The 20,967-nt window shown below is 43.1% G+C and overlaps 1 protein-coding gene across 1 annotated transcript; it reads left to right on the forward strand.

The window, feature by feature from the left end:
- The first annotated feature begins 2,611 nt into the window (after nt 1–2,611).
- map1b (microtubule-associated protein 1B) lies at nt 2,612–19,539 on the forward strand. The gene is made up of 7 exons (XM_068706644.1): nt 2,612–2,807; nt 4,656–4,757; nt 10,050–10,132; nt 10,925–11,065; nt 11,408–16,562; nt 16,677–16,915; nt 17,222–19,539. Exons 1-7 carry the CDS (start codon nt 2,624–2,626, stop codon nt 17,375–17,377), a joined length of 6,060 nt encoding a protein of 2,019 aa, XP_068562745.1. The 5' UTR covers nt 2,612–2,623; the 3' UTR covers nt 17,378–19,539.
- Nucleotides 19,540–20,967: the final 1,428 nt, after the last annotated feature.

Genomic DNA, 20,967 nt, shown 5'->3' on the forward strand with positions numbered 1-20,967 from the left:
GTTGACAGAAAGTAGTCACTTTGGTCACTTTGGTCACTTTGGTCACTTTGGTCACTTTGGTGAGTGGGCTTTTGAAAGGAACAACAGCGACACTGAGCGGTAAGGAATACCTCTGATGATGAATACCTTACTAGCAGTGAAGTAACTGAATCAGACTTAAAAACATGGCCGCCACAGTGGGTCACATTGGGTTGAATTTGGGGACCTTTTTCCGCCGGCTGAAAGCGGTGTGGCGGGCAACACTTTGATATGTGAATTTTCAAAGCAACGTGAAGAAAACAAAGAGAGCTCAGACAGTCCAGGTGCATTGTTACAAAAAAAAAGAAGCTGCAAAATGATTTGATATGAAAAGGACGGCAACACACACATAATTAATGTTAAAAGGGTTTAAATGATGATCAAGTTTAATTCAACCAATTGTAATTTAGCTCATTTCGAATCACTAATCATTCACATCATGGTGTCCTGACACATGCTGTTGTCTTAACATTTATTTCTGTTTATTGCATGTTTTCTCTCCTTACTGAATAAATCTCTTTGTTTTCCAGACTCACCCAGTACATTATGCAGTGTCTGTTGTTTCTACATGTGACCTGAGGCATCACAGGATTTGATGTGTTGTAAGACCCACAAGGGTTTAAGGTTATTGAATTATTAAAATTCTTTCATTTTGATTTTTTTGAACAGCCTCGACACACATGTACATATAGACACAAATACACGAGCACAAACAAAATCCTATAGCGGTCTGATCCATCAGCCCACCTCCTGAAAACAACATCCCATCCTTGGGAGACTTTTTGGTGGCAGCCTGTTGTATTTTTAATGCCTTCCTTCTGTCCCAGCTGTGTGTGTGATGAATGTTTGATTTGCCCTCCCGTGGCCTGAGGAGAACATGACCGAGCCCAGCCCACCGGGCCACAAAGGCCCTGAAATATTCACACACTGCTCCGTGGACCACTGTTGCTGATAGCCTTATTAAAGTCAATAACACACCTGCAGTGACCCCCATCCACGAGACCGAATCACATCAACGTGGCTTGCCAGGGGGAAAAGTCAAGGTCTGCGTAAGTGTGTGTGTGTGTGTGTGTGTGTGTGTAGTGCATCCTTTTGTATCTGCATCCTGAGCTGTCTCTTTCAAACGTGTGACCTTTGTTCTTGCAACAGTCGGCTACAGTTCTGAAGTCTGTCTGCTTTCACATCGGGTCTAATTTTAGCTGCTACTTTCGATGATTCTCCTGGGAAGCATCTTTTATGTTTACATCATAAAGATAAAAATTGCTTTATTATTCACTGCCAACTGCGTTTAACGTCTACACACACACACACACACACACACACACACACACACACACACACACACACACACACACACACACACACACACACACATCTGCTTTTTCCTTTCTGATAAAATATGACGCACCGGAATTCTTTGATCTCTGTTCTTTTCAGTTGCTGTTCATTTGTAGTTGTTCCTCTTTCACCCCCTCCTCTGATTTGATATTTCTTTCATATGAAAAGTTGTTTTTGTTTCGATGGAAGCTTTCCACAATCAAAGACTTGTTGTTTTTTTGTTCTCTTGTGAATCTCTTGAAACTCCCCGTTGGACTGCGAGGGACCGACCTGAGTGAGATCACAGATGGATGCTGTGATCAGACATCAAGCCATTTATCTCTACATATAAAGGATGCTGTCGGGTTAGAAACACTTCATGCGTTTCTTTTCTTTTTCTTTTCTTTATTTCATGCGATTGCTGCAACTTTGTAATGATTCCTTTATTACTTTATGTATTACTTCAGTTGCACAAATTCACTGCATGTTCAAAACGGTGGCATTAAAGTGGAGCATCACCCATAATTAGACTAAACCTCTACACAACCTCCAACATAACAAAGCAGCCATCACACTGGACAATGATCTGCATTCAGCTGCACACAGATAACAAACCTCTGGGGTCATATTTACAGGAGCAACGCCTTTTGTCAAATATGTCCACAGAAAACTGAGCTTGAATCATCTTTTATTACCAAACAAACATCAATGAAATTAGAGCACTGAAAGGGGAACTAAGCAATTTATATGAAATGAGGGGACCTGTCAGAGACATATTACAATTTGTGTATGTAGAGAAATATTATTATTAAATGGTATTCTAGGGTCAGCGGTCTCACAACCCTTTTGCTCCCCTTGATCTCGTTTAAAGAGTTTTTTTAAAACACTTTTTATTTTATTTTGAACGGACAGTGGTTAAGAAAATGCTCCATTCCACATCAAACGTGCATCTGTAAAGAGTAACAAGTAGGATTCTAGCACCGATGAAGACTTCAACACAAAGCATCGAATCCCGGGGACTTCCGGAGGCGTTTGATTCGTTGCGGATGACATCAGCTGTGGAGTGAGTGTGCGAAAAAAAAAAAAAAAGGAAAAAACCGGTGCCCTCTCCTCTCCCCGGTTACCGAATATGACACTAATGTCTGCTGGTATAAAAAGCTAGGGCCACTCCTATCAAGGCTCCACTTGCATGTCTGGAGACCACTCCGGCGCTCTGCAGCGAATAAAGGGAGGAGGCTGCTTGTTGGGATCCTGCGCGCGTGTGTACTGGGGAGAGACAGACGAAAGGATGGCCACCCTGGTGCAATCCGCAGAAATGGAGACTTTAGGCGTTCAAAGCAATTCGGGGACGTCTCCGACATCCTCCAGCCCGTCGCAGCACTTCAACGACAGCAAATTCTATCTGCTGGTGGTTATCGGGGAGATCATAACGGAGGATCACCTAAAGTGTGCCATTGCGGACATCGAGAAAGGTAAGATGGAGCTATTGATGGGGCGCAGGCCACCGCTTTACGTCTTCACAACAACTTGAGCAGACGTGTTTGCGCAGAAGTTCTTCTCATGGCAGAAGTCGTGCAACAGGACCTTACATTACGCCTGAGCGAATTACGCATTGTTGATGGGTCATTAACTGTATTTAAAACCTTATTTATTGGGTCGTTATTTGAGCCGGAGGTGATTTGAACAGCCCCTCCCAGGAACATCACCATAAACTGAAGATAAATCACAGATATATACCTTCCTCGCCCGCCCACCCGCTGTGTTCGTTCAGTATGATTATCACATTAATGTCAGTAGGCCCAATTGTTGTCATCCACACACGTGGGCCCGCTCCTCTAATAAAGCTGCCAGCAAGTGATTCAGCATTAAATCTGGACTATGCGTCAATAATGCAGCGTATCGCATTTCTTTGGCTCCATGTGCGTCTTCTTCTTCTTCTTCTTCTTCTTCTTCTTCTTCTTCTCCTCCCGCAGCACCTTGCCAGAGCTTTATTCAGGTGCGCCAGGCTTTTGTTTCAAGGAGCGCAGGGTCCCACGCATCAGTTTGCAGACAACAGGCTTTAGAGCTTCGCTTTCTCTCTGAATAAACACGCTCTGTTGTCGCTCTGAAACAGCGGGGTAGAATTAGATTTATTCCCCCCTCCACCCCCACGCTTACATCCCGTGGGGACGTCCCTCCATCCCTCCATCATCATCATCATCCAGTTCTCTCTCTCTCTCATCCCTCACCGGATGGTGGGCGTGGCTCGGTCCGCACTGCAGTCCCTACGGAAAGCCACAAGGAACGATTTTCAAAGTGTAGCAGGGCGTTTTTTAGAAAAGCCGCAGCTGCTGTGGTTGTCTGTCTTTTCTGGACTCGGTTGTTTGTGCGAGAGAGGAAAGAGGAAGAGGAGAATATGGCGCAGTTAGTGTAGGAGGAGAGAAGAAAGAGGAGTTGTTTCCTTCTGGGTCTCACCTGATGTTAGGGTAACGAGAGTTGAACCTGTCAGATTCACCGTTTAATGTCCTGTTATGTTAATTCATAATATTGTTATGTTGTCCCTCGCTGTGTCAGATCTTGAGACCAAAAGTTGACTATTGTCCTTGTAAAAAAATCAAACCATAAGTCCTTCACTAGCTCTTCTGATTGAGTTTGGGGAGTTGTAGTTTTTTTTCTCAGCACTTTTAGGGCTCTTTTATTTTATTTACAGGCTACACTCTTCTTCTATTGTATTAACATGCGACATTATTCTTGTTAAAACTACACTTCGTCATCTTCGTCACTGTTGCTCATGTTAATCGATTCATGTTCTCATATTGTTGCCACACCCTTTATCTCCACTTCCTTGAAAAACCCTTTTCGACAAAACAATATTGTGAGTTAAATAAACTCTGTTGTTGAATTAAATATTTGTGTGTAGTTAAGCTCAGAGATAAACACGCCCCCAAAAAAAAGTCCTTTTGTCTCCATTCCCAGTGCAAGTCATCACACACACAGAGGCCTCCATTAGGCCTCTACTCGACGTGATTATGAGGAGAGGATGATGCCACCGTGACTCAGCTCAGGGGAGATTACCAGTGCATCTGGCCAATGGCGCAACACAGACAGGGCCATGGATATTTCCTATTATAGATTGTCGTTTCTCATGCCAAACCAGCAACACGTCTATACATGTCTCCCTCTTAGATTTTCCACAGGATCAGTGAAGTAGATGTGTGGGTGTGGGTGAGACTTTGCACATTTGTTGCCAGGTTTCTCACAGCAGACAACACACTTCTCCTTGCTCTTCTTTATTTTCTTGTTTGATTTTGATTTTGATTCTTTTTCCGTGTATCTTGCAGGGATCCGCTCGTGGGACACCAACCTCATCGACTGCAACCTGGACCAGGAGCTCAAGCTGTTCGTCTCCAGACACTCGGCTCGTTTCTCTGCAGATGTCAAAGGTACACTGGGGGTTTTTGGAAGACCTTTTCACCGATCATTTCACATTAGCAGTGTGATTATGCTTTAAAGCCAGGGTTTGGTAATCTTCTTCAAAAACAATCACAAAATCAATAAATCAAATGTTCTGAACAAAAAAAAAGAAAGATTATCCAGTTTCTGTGTCTGTAGCAAGGCTGGAAAAAGCCCGTCCAATCATTTGATTTAAAAGGGCCGTCAATGTTGCCGACTTTGCGACTTTCTATCTAGACTTAATTACTTTTGGAGCTGTTGCTGCTAGCTACTTTCATTTGAAACGAGTCAACAACACTGGGCTGTTGTTTTTTTTAATGTAATAGCCAAATAAACTTAAAATCAAACATACACTTTGTGTAGAATATGTTATATACACTATCGGGTTATTATCACTGGTGCATGATACATGAGCCTCATTTTTTTTTGTAATTGGTTGATATGATTTGAAGTACCAGAAAATGAAATGAAGTGAGGTACAATTACCTCAGAACTGTACACAAGTATTTTAGTAAATACACTTTGTGACCTACTACCGCTGCACTTTTCAGCAGCGTACACAGTCAGCTTTAACTTCCATGCACTACGCTATAAGCCGAGGGGTTTTATTACCTGTCCCTGGATATGTCCGCTCAGCATTTTGTTGCATGGTGCGGATATTATTTGCAAGGTGATGGAAAGGTTCTGGAAAGATGGAAGAGATCCAGGGTGGCAGGACGCGGTCCGTCGGTGGGCAGTATGGCCTTGACGGTCAGCAGCAGTTCAAGCCTCTGCTTGGCGGTGCTCCATATTGGACATGACCAGCAGGGCTTCGTTCTTCACAATAGATCGATCCAGCCAGCAACTGCTGCTGCAGGCCGAATCAGGTGATCTACCTTAATGCGGTAATATCAAATCTCAGAATTGGGCTTACAGAGGTGAAACACGATACCTTGAGAGGGCGGTGAAACATGGAGATGTGTGTGTGTGTAGTATTCAAAAAGACTCCCGATCACTTTCATCCAACCTTGTTTTTACCATTCTCCCATCCTCCACCCTTCCTCCGTCGTGTGTGCCGTTGCCTTGCAACGCAGTTCTAGATGTGCAGTTGGTTCGGGAGTAATTAGTGGGTGAATCCCCAGTGGTAAGTGTCTGTCCGTGAACATAAAGAAGGGAGTGCCTGTGAAGAGAAAGAAGATGGGAGGAAAAGGAGGAGGGGGATGAGGTAGGAAGATAGATGTGCCTCAGAGCCAGAAATGCTCTTCTGATTTGTGACTTAATGAAGCCGAGACTATTAGATGTAACGCTGCATAAACAGAAAAACTGGAACAATATTGTTCTCTTGTTTTCTACGACTCCGGCTTTTTTGCCAAGCCTATTTCTCAAAGGGAGGATTTCCATTGTCTTTTGAACTTTCAATACAGGAACTGCTTTATGAGGGGCATCCTAGAAACATAACATAGCTATGTTGTGTTGTTTTCATTCATAGAAGTATAATTTTAATTTAAACTTGTCAATTACTGTGAAACACAAAACAAACAGCTTCAAAGCAATACGTCCACATTTGGGTAATCAATTGTTTGCTTTTTTTTCTCTGAGAGTTCGATGAGAAGGTCACTGTACCGCTCTCATATCTGTCAGCTGCTTAGCTTAGCATAGCATAAAGACCAAAGGTAGCAAAATCCGCCTGTCAGCATCTCCAATTTGCACCAATCAACATGTTAAACCTTGTTTGTTTAGTCTGCACAAAAACAATGAAACATGTGCCTCAGTATTTCAAAGTCTTTTATATTAAGAAGCAGTTACTGCTGCTGGTGGAGAGGTAAAGGCAGATCTTGTTACCTTTGGACGGAGCCAGGCTAGCTGTTTCTCCCCGTTTCCAGTCGTTATGCTAAGCTAAGCTTACCGGCTGCTGGCTGCAGCCGTATATATATTTACTGGAAAGATGTAAGAGTATGGTATCAATCTTCTCATCCAACTCTCGGCAGGAACGCAAACAAGCATTCTTTTCAAAATGTCGAGCTCAGTCAAACATTAGGTGCATTTTCCAGGATGAAGAAGGTTGATTAGGAAACTGAGCAGCTGACTTTATGGAGGTATAATTAAATAATATTCGTTGTAGAAAAGCAAAATACATGTTTTTTGAGTTTATAGTGTAGTGCATTTATTGCTTCGGGCACGGCGCTTACAGGAAAACACAAACCAGCAGGTGGAATTGGGCGGAGAAGGACGAATGCAATTATCTGTCAGCTTGACAGATTATAAGCCATCCATCACAGTGCATTAGTGCACAGGAAGCCTGAACCCCACAGTGAAGAGGACGAGAAGGCAGGGGGAAAAAAGAGGCCAGACAGGAGACCCTCGGTGTCACCCTGATGGATATACGATACTTCTGGTTCCGCATTGATTCCCCTGCTCTCTGCCTTCAATGCAAACAGCAAAGACGCCTAAAAACGCTCTCTAAATCCACTATTATGATCAGTAACGGCAATTAAGAATTGTGTTGACTTTCATGAATGAATTTGTTCGAGATTAGTGATTTTTCACAAATACGATCTTGTTGTTCTCGCTCTCTTTTTATTAAACCATTGAGCCTGATTGGCCCTAGAAGTCAATCAGCAGACAGATTGATCCGTCATCCATCAAGCCGCAGATTCATAGCTGGAAGACAAGCTAATAGCGGCTGTAAATGAGCTCGAAAACAGAATGTTCTTTAGAGGCATCAATACCACGGCGCAAGTGATTGACTGCTCTGTGAGTCAATTCAACAGCACTGGCAATGCCATTAGCTCTCCATGCCCAGACATATTACATATACCAGTTCCCTTTATAGTCCAGTTGTGTTGGAGGCACTGGAACAAGTGACATTGAAAACTGTGCTCAGGGGGGGGGCCGCCCTCGTCTTCGCCGCTGAAAGTCACATGGACAATTATTGTGTTGCGGTGGGAAAGGAAAGGACAGGGAGGAGAAACGTGCCGACACATACAGGGCGGCCATCTGACGAGATACATTTACGATCCTCATGCGTGACGTTCTTTCTTTGATGCAAAAACAAAAGAAGGAGACTCTGAATTTAGTCTTTCCACTGATCTATTTTTGGTGAGGTGCCATCCACATTGACGTTCCCCTGTCTGGTTCAGGCTGTGGCAGGCGGGCTGTACCGGTCTTGCACTTTCTATTCAGCCAGGAGGAGAATGCTCAGCGATGCGTGTCACATTATCTCGCTTCCCCGCCGAGACAGAGACGCACTGGGCGTCGAGGATTTTTATATCGATCAAGGTAATTGTCAGGGTCAAGCAAGCCCCACTGCACAATCTGTCATTTTTTTTTTTTTTGACAAGTTGGCCTAGACACCCGGCAATTTGGCAGCTCGATGGTGGCGGTGCCGGTGGCTCCCTTGTGCTCTCAACAGACTAATGTATTTTCTGTTTCACAACGTGAAATGCCAGTAAGCTGGGCGTAACCCACAGTGAGACAGACAAAGAAAGATGCTTTTCTATTACATTAGCGATGGCTTGTGTATAGCAGCATGACGAGGATGAGCGATAGACGTCCGTGATTGATCGTTCTCTCATTTCACACACCACGGAAAAGTGTCTCCTAAGTCCCTTGTTCTTCGGTCATCAGTTTAAGACCGCTGTCTCTTCAGAACAACGCTGAGCGAAGCTGGTTTCACCCAGAGACAACTGGGATTGTGACGACGATGGTGGTGTTAGACTGACGTTAAAGATCCAGACATTTCGTTTGTTATGACTTTCAAATAAATCACAAACGGTATCTTCACATCCCATGGACTAAACTAAAATAGCAAATTAACAGATCTGAAATTAAACTATTCAAATTGGAGCCTCCATCTCTGCAAAAAACATTTTTCACCGTAATAATATCTTACAGCATTTTCCCTGTAAAAGGCAACATTTTTCATGAGGGGAAAGGTCAGGGGATTGCCAAATTCATTTGGAGTCATCCTCTGGGAACCATGAACGTGTGTTCTAAACGTTATAGCAATCCATTCAACAGACAAAAGTATAATATCATAACCGTCATTTATCACCGTCTTTCTACCGTCAAGTATTTGTTTTCGGAAAACATGACTAACGGGCTAAATTGCTTTTAGATATTGATATTTCTATCTCAGTTTACTGATATTAATTACATTTGATTAATCAATGACATTGTTATTCATTTGAATAGAGACACACAAATACATTTTGAATGCAAAACTCGCAGAAAAGAACAGCAGAAGACCCCAACCACCCTCTCCCAAAGAAAGCAGAAAAAGGTGATGTTGTCTTTGTCATCTTCCATGATACTGAATTTTTATGAAAACTCAAAACCAAAAGGCACACTAGGAATAGTATTCCCTCCGGGGGAACTAACTCCATTAAACAAATGGAGAGCAATACCAGAACTGCTGAAAGGGTCGGCGAGTGGTGAAATACTCATTATTTGAAGCATCTTTCATTCGTTGAATGAAAGTGTTTTTTCCATATGGAGTGACAGCCCTCTGGGAGGCAGCGGCAGGGTTAATGGCTATATGCTCCATAATGAGGATCTGCTATATGAAATATAAATGGAAGCATCGCCCCCAGGAGCCAGATAGCTGCTGCAGGATCACGTCCCTGGAGACGAGGCGCACTCTATCCTCTCAATCTTAATCTTATATTCGAGCAACACCTCACTGACCTCCGAACGCAACGGGGAACATATTGTTACGCGTTAGCGGCAGCATTTCTTTTGATTTAGTACTTTAGTAGAAGTTGGTCTAAATTGATCAAACAAAACCAATCCTTTGTCAGTTGGCTGTAGGGGAAGTAATTGAGTGAGTGAAGCCTGCTGTGTTAAGATGAATAATGATGAAGATGTCAGCCGGACCAAAGGATACACCTACAAATACACACACAGTGGGACCAAAGTCCTCATCATAATCAATCATCCAAAACCTACGATGATTGATTATGAGCCTGTCACACCCGACTGTTCATCTTCTGTCTAATGAGGGGAAACTGCTGCTTATGGCAAAGTGTGGTAGACTGAACCATACCTCGTCCCCATGATACAGAGAAAACAATGATTAACAAGCAATCACTGTTTGTTTTCTCTGTAAGTCAAGTAGAGCCGATTACTAGTTGGCCATTAGTTGATTGATGCATTCATTCAAAATCAATTAATCATTTCCAGTAATTTTCCAACCAAAAATACCAAAATTGATTTCCTTCCGACTTGATAAATGTCAATATTTGCTGGTTTTCTTCTCATGTGATGGTCAATTGAAAACCTTTTGTTGTGCTTTTGTTTTGCAGGGCAGAGGATTCTTCACCATAAAAGTAATGTCCTGGAGACGGTGGTGCTCATCAACCCTTCAGACGAAGCAGTCAGTACCGAGGTAAAGTTAGCTTTAATTGTTAAATTATTATAACCTCTTCCTTCATTCTGTAACTTTGCATTTTATCTCCCATCCTCCTATCAAGAAGGGATGATTCATAAGTACATTCCATAAATGCACATTTACAAAGCAATTACAGCTAGAAAAGGATTATTCTTCAACCTTGGCCAATTATCTCCTCTCTTATTAATGGGAACTGCTGTTCGTTGAAATGAAAAAGCAATTAGGACCTCAAAGGACAGGACTAATGCCTTATTTACTGCTAGAATAACAAGTGCAGCCTTTACAATGTGTCAGTGCATTAAGGCTTTTACTACATTTTGATGACAAGAAAAACACGGGAGGGTCAGGAGCACAGATGACACAAGATAAAATCTTGCTCCCCCCCCCCCCCCCCCCCAACCATGTCTGCAGTCAAATTGTGCATTAATAATATCTCACAGCACAGCAGATTTGACCAGCTGATGTTGTCGAAGTAGAAGAAGAAAAAAGACCCAACAGAAAGAGGGGAAGAGGCACGAGATAGACGGATGAAAAGAAAGTCAGCAGAATTAACGAGTCAGCTAATTAGCTAATGGATTTGGGTGACGGGAAACTGGTGATGTTTCAAATGCACTAAATCCTCAAGTATCTAGTAATTCGATTTTTGTATAGCACTCTGTCTTTCTTAAGCATTTGCTATAAATTAAATATATTTGTACTGTTTTTAATCAGTGTTTCTTTCACTTGTCCATTACTTTCAACCACAGTCAGTGGTGCACTGCCGTGACAGTTTCTCCTTTTAACTTCTAGGCTCGTTTGATGATCTCAGACACTGCCAGACACAAGCTTCTGGTTCTCTCAGGGCAGTGCTCTGAAAACAGCGGAGAGCTGATTCTTCAGTCTGGATCGTTCTCTTTCTTCAACTTCATAGACATATTCACCGACCAAGAGGTGAGCTGGCATGATGACTTCTACTGTTACATGTTACATTGTAATATGATAGTTTTACAGGTTTTGGCAATTTTATTTTTTACATTAGTGAAAGGCTTCCCCCGTCTTTTTATAAAATATATTTTTTGTATATATTACCAGTAACACCCTTTCAATAAATGCATGATGGTTGCTTTCCTGAAAAGCTCTCATTCTTGCATTGAATACTAGTCTTAAAACTTGACACACCATACAGTACATAAACACATATACACTGAATCTACGATTGCAAAGCTCTACTCATTTTATTACGGACTCTTGACAAATTCAAAATTAAAGCCACCTAATTTTTCTCATGCACAGATTGGTGAGTTGCTCAGCACCATTAACCCGGGAAACAAAGCCAACCTCACACTGTCCTGCCCTGAACAAGGCGAATGGAAAAACTCCAACCTGGACAAACACAACCTGCAGGACTTCATTTACATGAAACTAAACTCCACCACCATTCTCCCTGAAATGGAGGGCCTCTCAGAGTTCACAGAGTATTTATCTGAATCAGTAGAGATCCCATCTCCTTTTGACATGTTAGAACCACCGACATCAGGTGGATTCCTGAAACTTTCCAAACCATGCTGTTACATTTTCCCCGCCGGTAGCGGTGACTCTGCTCTCTTTGCTGTCAACGGCTTCAACATGCTCATCAATGGTGGCTCGGACAGGAAGTCGTGCTTCTGGAAGCTGGTGAGACATCTGGACCGCGTGGACTCCATCCTCATGACCCACATTGGTGACGACAACCTGCCGGGCATCAATAGCATGCTGCAGAGGAAGGTTGCAGAGCTTGAGGAGGAACAGTCACAGGGTTCCACAGCTAACAGTGACTGGGTGAAGAACATGATTTCTCCAGATATTGGCATTGTGTTTGTGAATCTTCCTGAAAACCTGGATAACCCAGAACCTAATTACAGAGTGCGGCGGAATGTTGAGGAGGCAGCGTTCACTCAGCAGTTCCTCACAAAGCTAAATTTGAGGTTAGAGCCTTTGCAAAGGCCTGTTGGAAACACTATTGAACCACTCATACTTTTTCAGAAAATGGGCGTTGGGAAGCTTGAGATGTATGTGCTCAATCCATCAAGGAACAGCAAGGAAATGCAGCACTTTATGAAGCAGTGGACAGGAAGTGAAAACGACACAGCCTCCATTCTGCTGCCAAACGGAAAAGAATCTGAGTTCCCCGTCTCTTACTTGACTTCTATCTCTTCACTCATTGTGTGGCACCCTGCAAATCCCTCAGATAAGGTTGTGCGTGTTCTCTTTCCTGGAAATGCCACCCAGCATCACGTCTTTGAAGGTTTAGAAAAGCTAAAGCACTTGGACTTCTTGAAACAACCAGTTGTCACTCAGAAAGCGATGTCTTCTAACATGCCGGCTACACCAACACTTAAGCAAGCTAAGATGAAACACAGAACAGACAGCAAAGAGAGCCTGAAGAGTACCCCAAAGCCATCACCAAGCAAAAGCATCAGAAAGGATTCAAAGGAGGAAGAAAAGGCAAAGGCAGATGCGGAATCGTCTCATGAAAAAACACAGAAGGCTGAGAAAAAAGAAAAGGCCCCTCTGAAAAAGGAGAAGGCAAAGGCACCCGAGAAAGAATCAAAAGCAAAGGCAGAGCAAACGGCTCAGAATGAAACTCCAGAAAAAAAGAAGCCAGACATAAAACCCAAAAAGGAGGCCAAAGTGTCTGTGGAAAAGAAAAAGGAGGTGAAAAAAGAAGTCGCAAAGAAAGATGAGACACCCAAACACACTGTTAAAAAGGATGAAAAAGTAAAAAGAGAGGAGGCAAAGAAAGTTGTAAAAAAGGATATCAGAAGAGACTCACCTATGAAGGAGAAGAAGGAAGAAAAGAAAGAGCAAAAGAAAGACGTCAAAAGGCCCTTTAAAGACATAAAGAAGACATCCGCTGTGGGTGAAGAAAAGAGTCCAGCACCAAAACCAAAGCCCCTGAAAAAAGAAAATGCTTCAAAGAAAGACGCAGGAATCCCATCAAAGTTAAAAGACAAAGGAAAGCCAAAGGTGACAAAGAAGGAGACAAAGGTGGACAGTGGCAAGCTTGCAGCAAGTGCAGCTGCAGTTGCAGAGGATCCAGAAGTAGTAAGATCTCTGATGTCCACACCAGAGGACCTCACTAAGGACTTTGAGGAGCTTAGAGCAGAAGATTTGGTGGAGGATGATGCAACTGTGCCTCAAATTAAGGAAGAAGAGGCTGTGATGACCCAGAGTGAAGAAATAATACAAACCAAAGAGTCACCTGAGGCGTTAGAGTCCGTGGATGAGGGTATAACCACAACGGAGGTTGAAGGAGACACTGGAGAGACTCCAGAAGAACAAGTTCTTAAAGGAAAATTCAACGGCAATGTAAGTGAGAAGTTTGAAGATGAAGGTACTGTCATGGAGGAGACATCTGAGGGAGGAGATTATGAAAATAAGGGAGAGATAGAAGAAGTGTATGAACCACAGAGGGTGGAACCAGATAAAGAAAAGCTTATTCCTAGTGAAGATGAACACCAGGACGACAAACCAAGAGCTAGTGTTGAAGACAACGATGATGTAACTAATAAAAATATAGAAGGTCAGATTGTAAGTCTGGGAGAAAATGACAAACATAATCTGTTTGTATCAGCCTCACCAAAAGTGTCTTCACCTGTTTCTCCAGCTGCATCTATCCATGACGAAATGTTTCCTGTTGGCTTTGAGAGCTCAACATCCTCAGATTATGAGAACAGAGATGAAGCCCCTGAGGATTACACTGTCACTTCTGGCCACACTCAGTCCACCCTTGAGATCTCCAGTGTGCCTACTCCCATGGATGAGATGTTGACTCCTAGGGACATTATGAGTGACGAAAACACCAATGATGAGTCTCCTTCACAGGACGTGGGCAGGTTTGTGACATCAGCATCTGGAGAGTTTGATAGGAAGAAGCTGTCTCCACTTCAGGGTATGCAAGGGACAGATCACTCTCAGAGTGATGCCACAGAAGGCCAGGACTACGACCACTCCGCTTCCACGATATCTCCTCCTTCATCACTAGAAGAGGATAAATTCTGTCAGGGGTTTCCCTATGCAGGGAAAGCTGAAGGGTTTGCCACAGCTCAAGAGTCATGTGAGAATCATGACACAGACAAAGACACTGTTAGACTCAGTTCAACTTCCACAACATCACCTCTTGTGCGTTCTCCTTCAGTGGACCGCAAGGACAAGTTTGATTCTCCATCACTGTTTGCTGCTCCAATAGAACTGTCCACCACACTTGCAGGGTGCACCAGAGAGATAGCTAATACCTCCATCAGCCCAGATGACAAGACATTGGAGGGAGGTAACTCGCCTCAGTCCTCTGGTCACACACCTTACTATCAGTCACCAATAGATGAAAGAGCAGGATCTCTTCCACCTGTGTCAGAAGACGACGCGCAGGGTCCGACAATTGTGGAGGTCACAAGTGATAAAGAGGAGTCCTCCAATAGAGGCACTCCAGAGCCTAATGAGCCAGAACGAGAAACTTCATCCCCTGTCGAGAGGATAATGTCCTCTCCGAAAAGCTCCCCTTCAACTGCACCCGATTCCCCAACGAAGATGGAAAAGTCACTCTTCAATGTAGATCAGAAGAAAAATGGAGATTCAGTCTTGCCCTCAGCACCAATGACCAAACAGGAATCAGACACTAATCCTTTTACAGCCTTCAAAGAAGAGAGTAAAATGTCCATTTCAGAGGGTACCACATCAGACAAGTCAGGAACCCCTCTGGAGGAGGTGGTAGCAGAAGATACATTTTCACATTTAGCTTCAGCATCCACCGCCTCTCTGGCCACCAGCTCCTTGCCAGAGCCCACCACTGACTCTCCCTCCCTTCATGCTGAGGTAGGCTCTCCTCACTCAACAGAGGTAGATGACTCTTTTTCTGTATCTGTGGTTCAGACCCCAACCGCCTTCCAGGAAGCCGAGGGATCGCCATCTAAGGAAGATAGCCCGAGGCCCATGTCTATCTCCCCAGACATCTCACCAAAGACGAAAAGCAGAACACAGGACACAAAATCCCCAGAGCACTCCACCATGTCAATCGAGTTTGGCCAAGAGTCCCCTGACCACTCCTTAGCCCTGGACTTTAGCAAGCAATCTCCAGAGCATCTATCAGTGGGAGGCAGTTCCCGTGCGACAGAGAATGGCCCGACTGAGGTTGACTACAGCCCCTCAGATGGAGCAAATGGAAAAGCATCTGAAGACCATAGTTCTACAGTGGAAAAGCCTTTTCTTTTTGATGAGAGCGATTCAGCGCTTGCCACTTCTGCAACCCCATCAGATGCATCTCAGTCAACTCCCTCTGTTACAACCCCATGCCAGATGACCGAGATGCTACATGCCGTGGCTGACGAGAAGTCTCCGGTCACCCCAAAGGCATCCTCTCTCACCCATTCTCCCCATTCCAATGAGCCATCCCCAGTGCTAGGAGGCTCCCCGGCTAAAGAAAATATTAGCCCAATTTCACCATCTGTGGAGAGCATTACTAATATATCTGACACGCAACAGAAATACGACAAGTCACCCTCACCTCCCAAAGCTGCTTCTCCTTCATCGTCTTTTACCTTAACAAAAGAAGAGACCGTTTCCCCGGCAAAGGAGACTAATCCCTTTAAATGTGAGGATTCTACACTTGAGGCAAAATCCCCTGTGAGCCCCAAAGTTCCCTTTCCATCATATCTACCTCTCTCCTCTGATCCTTGTCATTACAATTCTGCCTGTGGCTCCAGGGACCCAGACTTTTCCACTAAGAAGAATCCCTCTGCTCCATCTAAGACAGATGTCGACCTCTGTCTAGTCACTTCATGTGAGTATCTCCACCCCAAGACAGAACTGTCCCCGTCTTTCATCAACCCTAACCCTCTAGAATACTTCATCAATGAAGAGAATGCCACGGATGAGGAGAAGCCTCTGGCCAAGTCAGGAGGAGGGCCCCCACCTCCAGGTGGTAAGCTTTCCGCCAAGCAGTGTGAGGAGACCCCGCCCACATCCATCAGTGAATCTGCCCCCTCCCAGACGGATTCAGATGTCCCACCGGGGACAGAGGAGTGCCCCTCCATTACAGCAGATGCCAACATTGACTCTGAAGACGACTCTGAGACTCTGCCTACTGACAGAACGCTGACCTACAGGCATGCCGATCCGCCTCCCGTGACACTCAGGGACTCCGCTCCGTCTTCAGGCCACCATGATGTCTGCATGGTGGACCCAGAGGCCCTTAAGGCGGAGGAAAACCTCCACAATGCTAATACCGAAGGAGGAGAAAAGCCCAAGAAGAAAAAGCTCTTGAAAAAGTCTTCCTCGCCAGCTAGGAAGACTGCTCTATCAAAAGTGAAGGACACAAAGACTTTGTCTCCAAAGAAGAGTGTCGGAGAAGGGAAAGATGCAAAAAATGCAACCAATACCTCTGCATCCAGAGGTGTAAAAAGTGCTTCATCAGGTGAGTATCACTTACTAATTGTCATCATTTAAATCTCTTTACTACTTCACATAATTTGCTCATATTTTTTAATGACCTTACCAAAGAGAGCGCTTTATTTTTTTGCCCTTTCAGGGACTGGCAGTGGAAAGGTATCAGGTGGGGCATCTCTGCCCAACTGTCCTCCCATGTACATGGATTTGGTTTACATCCCTAATCACTGCAATGCCAAGAATGCGGATGCTGAGTTCTTTAAGCGGGTGCGCTCTTCTTACTATGTGGTCAGTGGCAATGATCAGACCGCTCAGGAGCCCAGTAGGGCTGTCCTCGACGCTCTGCTTGAAGGAAAGGCCCAGTGGGGAAACAATATGCAGGTGAGTATTTATATGATTGATATGATACTGCAAAACTAAAACCCCAATTTAATTGTGCCAGAAGGGTTTGAAGGTATGAATACAATATATAATAGACTTGTTAGTTATAAACACATTTTGAAATGATTTATTATTAAAATTAGACTTTCTCTTTGGTCCTTTTGCATTTGGATTAGAATGTTGTATATAAGCAGGGGTGAACTTGAGACAGAAAGACAAAGAACATTTTTTGGTTGTACAGTAAAGGATGATTATTGAATTCTCTGAATGCTTGAGCTTAGAAACCTCCCTCCTCTCTGGTGTCAGGTCACTCTGATTCCAACCCATGACACCGATGTGATGAGGGAGTGGTACCAGGAGACCCACGACAAGCAGCAGGAGCTCAACATCATGGTCCTGGCCAGCAGCAGCACTGTTGTCATGCAGGATGAGTCTTTCCCCGCTTGTAAGATAGAGATGTAGGCCTGTTCAGCGAGAAAACAGCGGGCCTAGTGACTGATAATGACTATTTAAGGAAGCAAACAAACCCATGTAGCATAAAACATAAGCAGACACGTAAACACTTATATTCTAAAATGCTCTTTCTTGTGTACCAAACCATGAAAAAGATAATATCTCCAATGAGGACCAACACTAATACAAATTAGCTTTGAGGGGCTCCAACTAAAGGATAATGTTTCCTCCATACTGTAAAAGTAAGACGTCTATGACATCCGCAAGGGGATTTTTAGGTATAAATGGATCGTGCTGGGCGGAAATTAGAATCCAAAAAAAAGCACGACCAAGTCATGATTGTCAATTAAGCTAACTCACGCAGTTCAAATAATGATGGTGTTGATGAGGTATTGAGTTTCTTCTGATTCCCCAGATCAGAATACATGACAGGGTTTAATCACTTTAACTACTGTCGAGGAACACAACACCCCTGCATATGATATATTCTTGAATAACGGCTGTTATCCACACCAAAGGACGAAACACGTTTTCTGTTATTGCCTTAGGGAGAGAGTCAAAGTGAATGTATAAGAACTGGTGCAACTAGCAGAAGAGTGGGCAGGTAACTCTACACACTAGTGGTCAATCCCAAACAGGACTGTTATATGGTTACATAGCTGAAATGATGGTGGATATGGAATAACTTGAAAGGACACCCGACACTGATTAGCATTAATATGATGTCTGACTTCATATTCACCACGGGCGAGACAAAGTGCCCCTGTTGTGAAACCTTGTGTTTTTAAGTCGGCTGGGTTTCATTTGATTTAAAATGGACGTTTATGTTGCTGCTTATGTATGAATACTAATTTATTATGTTAAATGTTAATTTATTGTGCTTGACTGTCCAGATAGCCTTTTGCACTGCGCGACAGGAAGTTGCTTTAGAATGCACTCCCTTGCCTTTTTGTCACAATGCTTTTTAGAGGATTGCCTTTTATTTCAAAATGTCTTGTTTTATTTAAGGATTATTTCAAAGTTATTTAAAAAAAGGGAAAATCAGATCTTATTTCTTATACCTGTTTTTTATGTAATCATTGAGCTACGGGAGTGCTAGCCTTTCCCATTGTAAAGCTGGTGAGGCAGGATATTTTCATAAACCTTAAAATGTCTTGTTTTTCTAAAGCATTGTACTATAATTATAAATAGCTTTGTGGCCGATGGAGTCGTTGGAAGACATGCATGATATGTTCATATTTTTTTTTCTCTTTTTTTATGGGGATTTTGCTCAGACTTGCATTAAGAACAACAGGGCTAGGCTAAACACATTAATGTAAGGAGCATTTTAGGATTCTTGCACAATTTGTGCCATGACATTGTGTACTACAGTAACTCAAATGGCTTACAAACGTGCACTGTATCAATATAACACTTGACTTTGGGTGCGGTGCAGAAGTTTTTCAGGTTGAAGGCTGGAAAAAGTTCTTGTGACGGAAGAGTTTCTCCTCTTTAGTCGGGATGGAAAGGTAAAAGCTCGCGGAGGTGAGAGTGAGTGACTTGTGTGTTTTTGATGAAAGTATGTAAAACAAAAACTAGACACTTTAAACACGTACACAACACAAACCCAACAAACAGCACAGATGCCACAGATCACCTTTGACAGGCCACATTTCTGGAGAAACATTTAACAAATCACAATTCAATGACGACAGGCTTTGGTACTTTGCTATTCTATCAACTCGCCAAACTCACCAGATATTTCTGAAACGATGTCCGGTGTTCATGATACCGCTAACAATCAGATTTCCTGCAGGGGAACTCAAACCAACAACACACAATCTCTGAACTGACAATTCTCTTGAACTGGCATTTCTTCTTTCTCTATACTTCCTCTCTTTCTCTCTCTGTCTATTTATCTATGCCTTTTTCTCCTTATCTTTCTCTTGGGAGAACTTTAATAATGTTTGTCTGCAGCTGTGCGGTATATTCGTCTTGTGATCTTGCATCTTCTCTTCCCCCTTACCCCAACTCATATGTAACTTATAGCAATTAGTTTCAAGTGAAAGTATTCCTTAGTGCTTTCTGATGTTTGTGTGCAATACTTCCTCTACCCATATGGCGAATCTGATGTAAGAGGAACCACTACTAAAGAACAAACATTTAAAACAACCCCAATAAAATCTGGTGTGAAAAAAAAGGATTTGTGTGTTTGTTTTTTTCTGACCTACATTTATAGAGTCCAGTTAAGGTATCGTGTATTACAAAGGCAGTGTGTTATTTCTTATAAATTGCTCCATTGCTTTTTAAAAACAGATTCTTCTTCTTCTGAGCCTGGCTTGTTGCACATCATAAACAGAACCACATTTGAAAATATCACATATCCAAGTATCTTGCTTAGTAGTGAATAATGACTTTATCAAAATAATTTAGTTATTAACATGTCCAAAGAAGTTAGGCCTTCACAATTCTACTCATATAAACAAGAGCCGGCCACGCTGTCGGCTGTGTGAGACTGGACAGTGGTTCTTTGAGCTAACAGCTAACGCCAGCATGCTAACATGCTCAAAATACCAAATGCTAGCTCTCTGATGTTTAGCAGACCAAAGTTTACCATCTTAGTTTAGTGCGTTAGCATCGCTAACATTTGCTAAATAACACTTAACAGCACAGCTGAGGCTGATGCAGTAAGTCATGTAGCAAAGCAAAGATAGAGGAGCTGTGAGTGTTTTGACACTGTTCTGTAAAGGGTTTTGTCTGACCCTGCCAGTTAAATTTGCACTTAATCATCCATGTCTGGAAACTGTCTGAATATGTTAGCGCTGCTAGCTGCTATAACTCTAGATATGTATTTGTCCGAGACTAAAATATCTCAACAACTGTTGCAGTTGTTCCTGATCAATAAATGTAGCATATAACAAATTATGAGATCTAAAATAAAGAAGAATGAACATGAAACATGTCAGAAGGATGTGAGAAAGATATGGTAAATTTAGAGCGTATTTAGCTCCTCAGTATGTAGTGAACTGAAGGACCTTCCTCAGACGCCCCAGGGACACTAAGTGAAAAAAGCAGAGCAGGATAACAGGACATGTCTCCACAACTCAACATCCATTTGCTGTACAGTGGGGGACAACAAGTCCACATGTCTGACGTCTGAGCCAGTCTCTCAGAGCTGTTTAAGCATGTACTGCACACCGGTAAGTGGTAAGCCTGCAATATAGGAGGACATTAATGTGCAGGAGTTATGCAAAAGGAAGGAGCCTCTCCACTATTTATCCAAGCCCAACAGGCAGCCACAGGCGTTTATGATTTAGTGCAAAATTAGTCACTGAGTGAATATACAGTACATGCATATAAATGTATGTCGTAAGTGTTGCTATAGGTGGAAGATAACCGATATAATTATCTTTCAAGGACAGTCATTTTAGAACAGTTGCACACAGTCTGACAAAGTGATTAGCACCAGCTGTTTCCCCTGCCGAAACTGTTTCAATGGGGACATTTATTAATGATGATGGGGCACCCCAGGCACTTTCCAAAGCCAAAGGGAAGTGCACACAGGAATAAATCAAAGAAGACGTAAGAGCTACTATCTGTCGGCAGAGCCTCAATGTTCG

The sequence above is a fragment of the Cebidichthys violaceus genome, unplaced genomic scaffold (genome assembly GCF_023349555.1).
Source record: "Cebidichthys violaceus isolate CVI_PGR_0920_01 unplaced genomic scaffold, fCebVio1.0.p SCAF_12, whole genome shotgun sequence".
NCBI lineage: Eukaryota > Metazoa > Chordata > Actinopteri > Perciformes > Stichaeidae > Cebidichthys > Cebidichthys violaceus.

Coding starts and splice junctions, on each gene's coding strand:
- map1b (XM_068706644.1), top strand. CDS start 2,624: ATGGCCACCCTGGTGCAATCCGCAGAAATGGAGACTTTAGGCGTTCAA. Junction 10,133..10,924: donor ACGAAGCAGTCAGTACCGAG/GTAAAGTTAGCT, acceptor TTTAACTTCTAG/GCTCGTTTGATGATCTCAGA. Junction 16,563..16,676: donor TGTAAAAAGTGCTTCATCAG/GTGAGTATCACT, acceptor TTGCCCTTTCAG/GGACTGGCAGTGGAAAGGTA.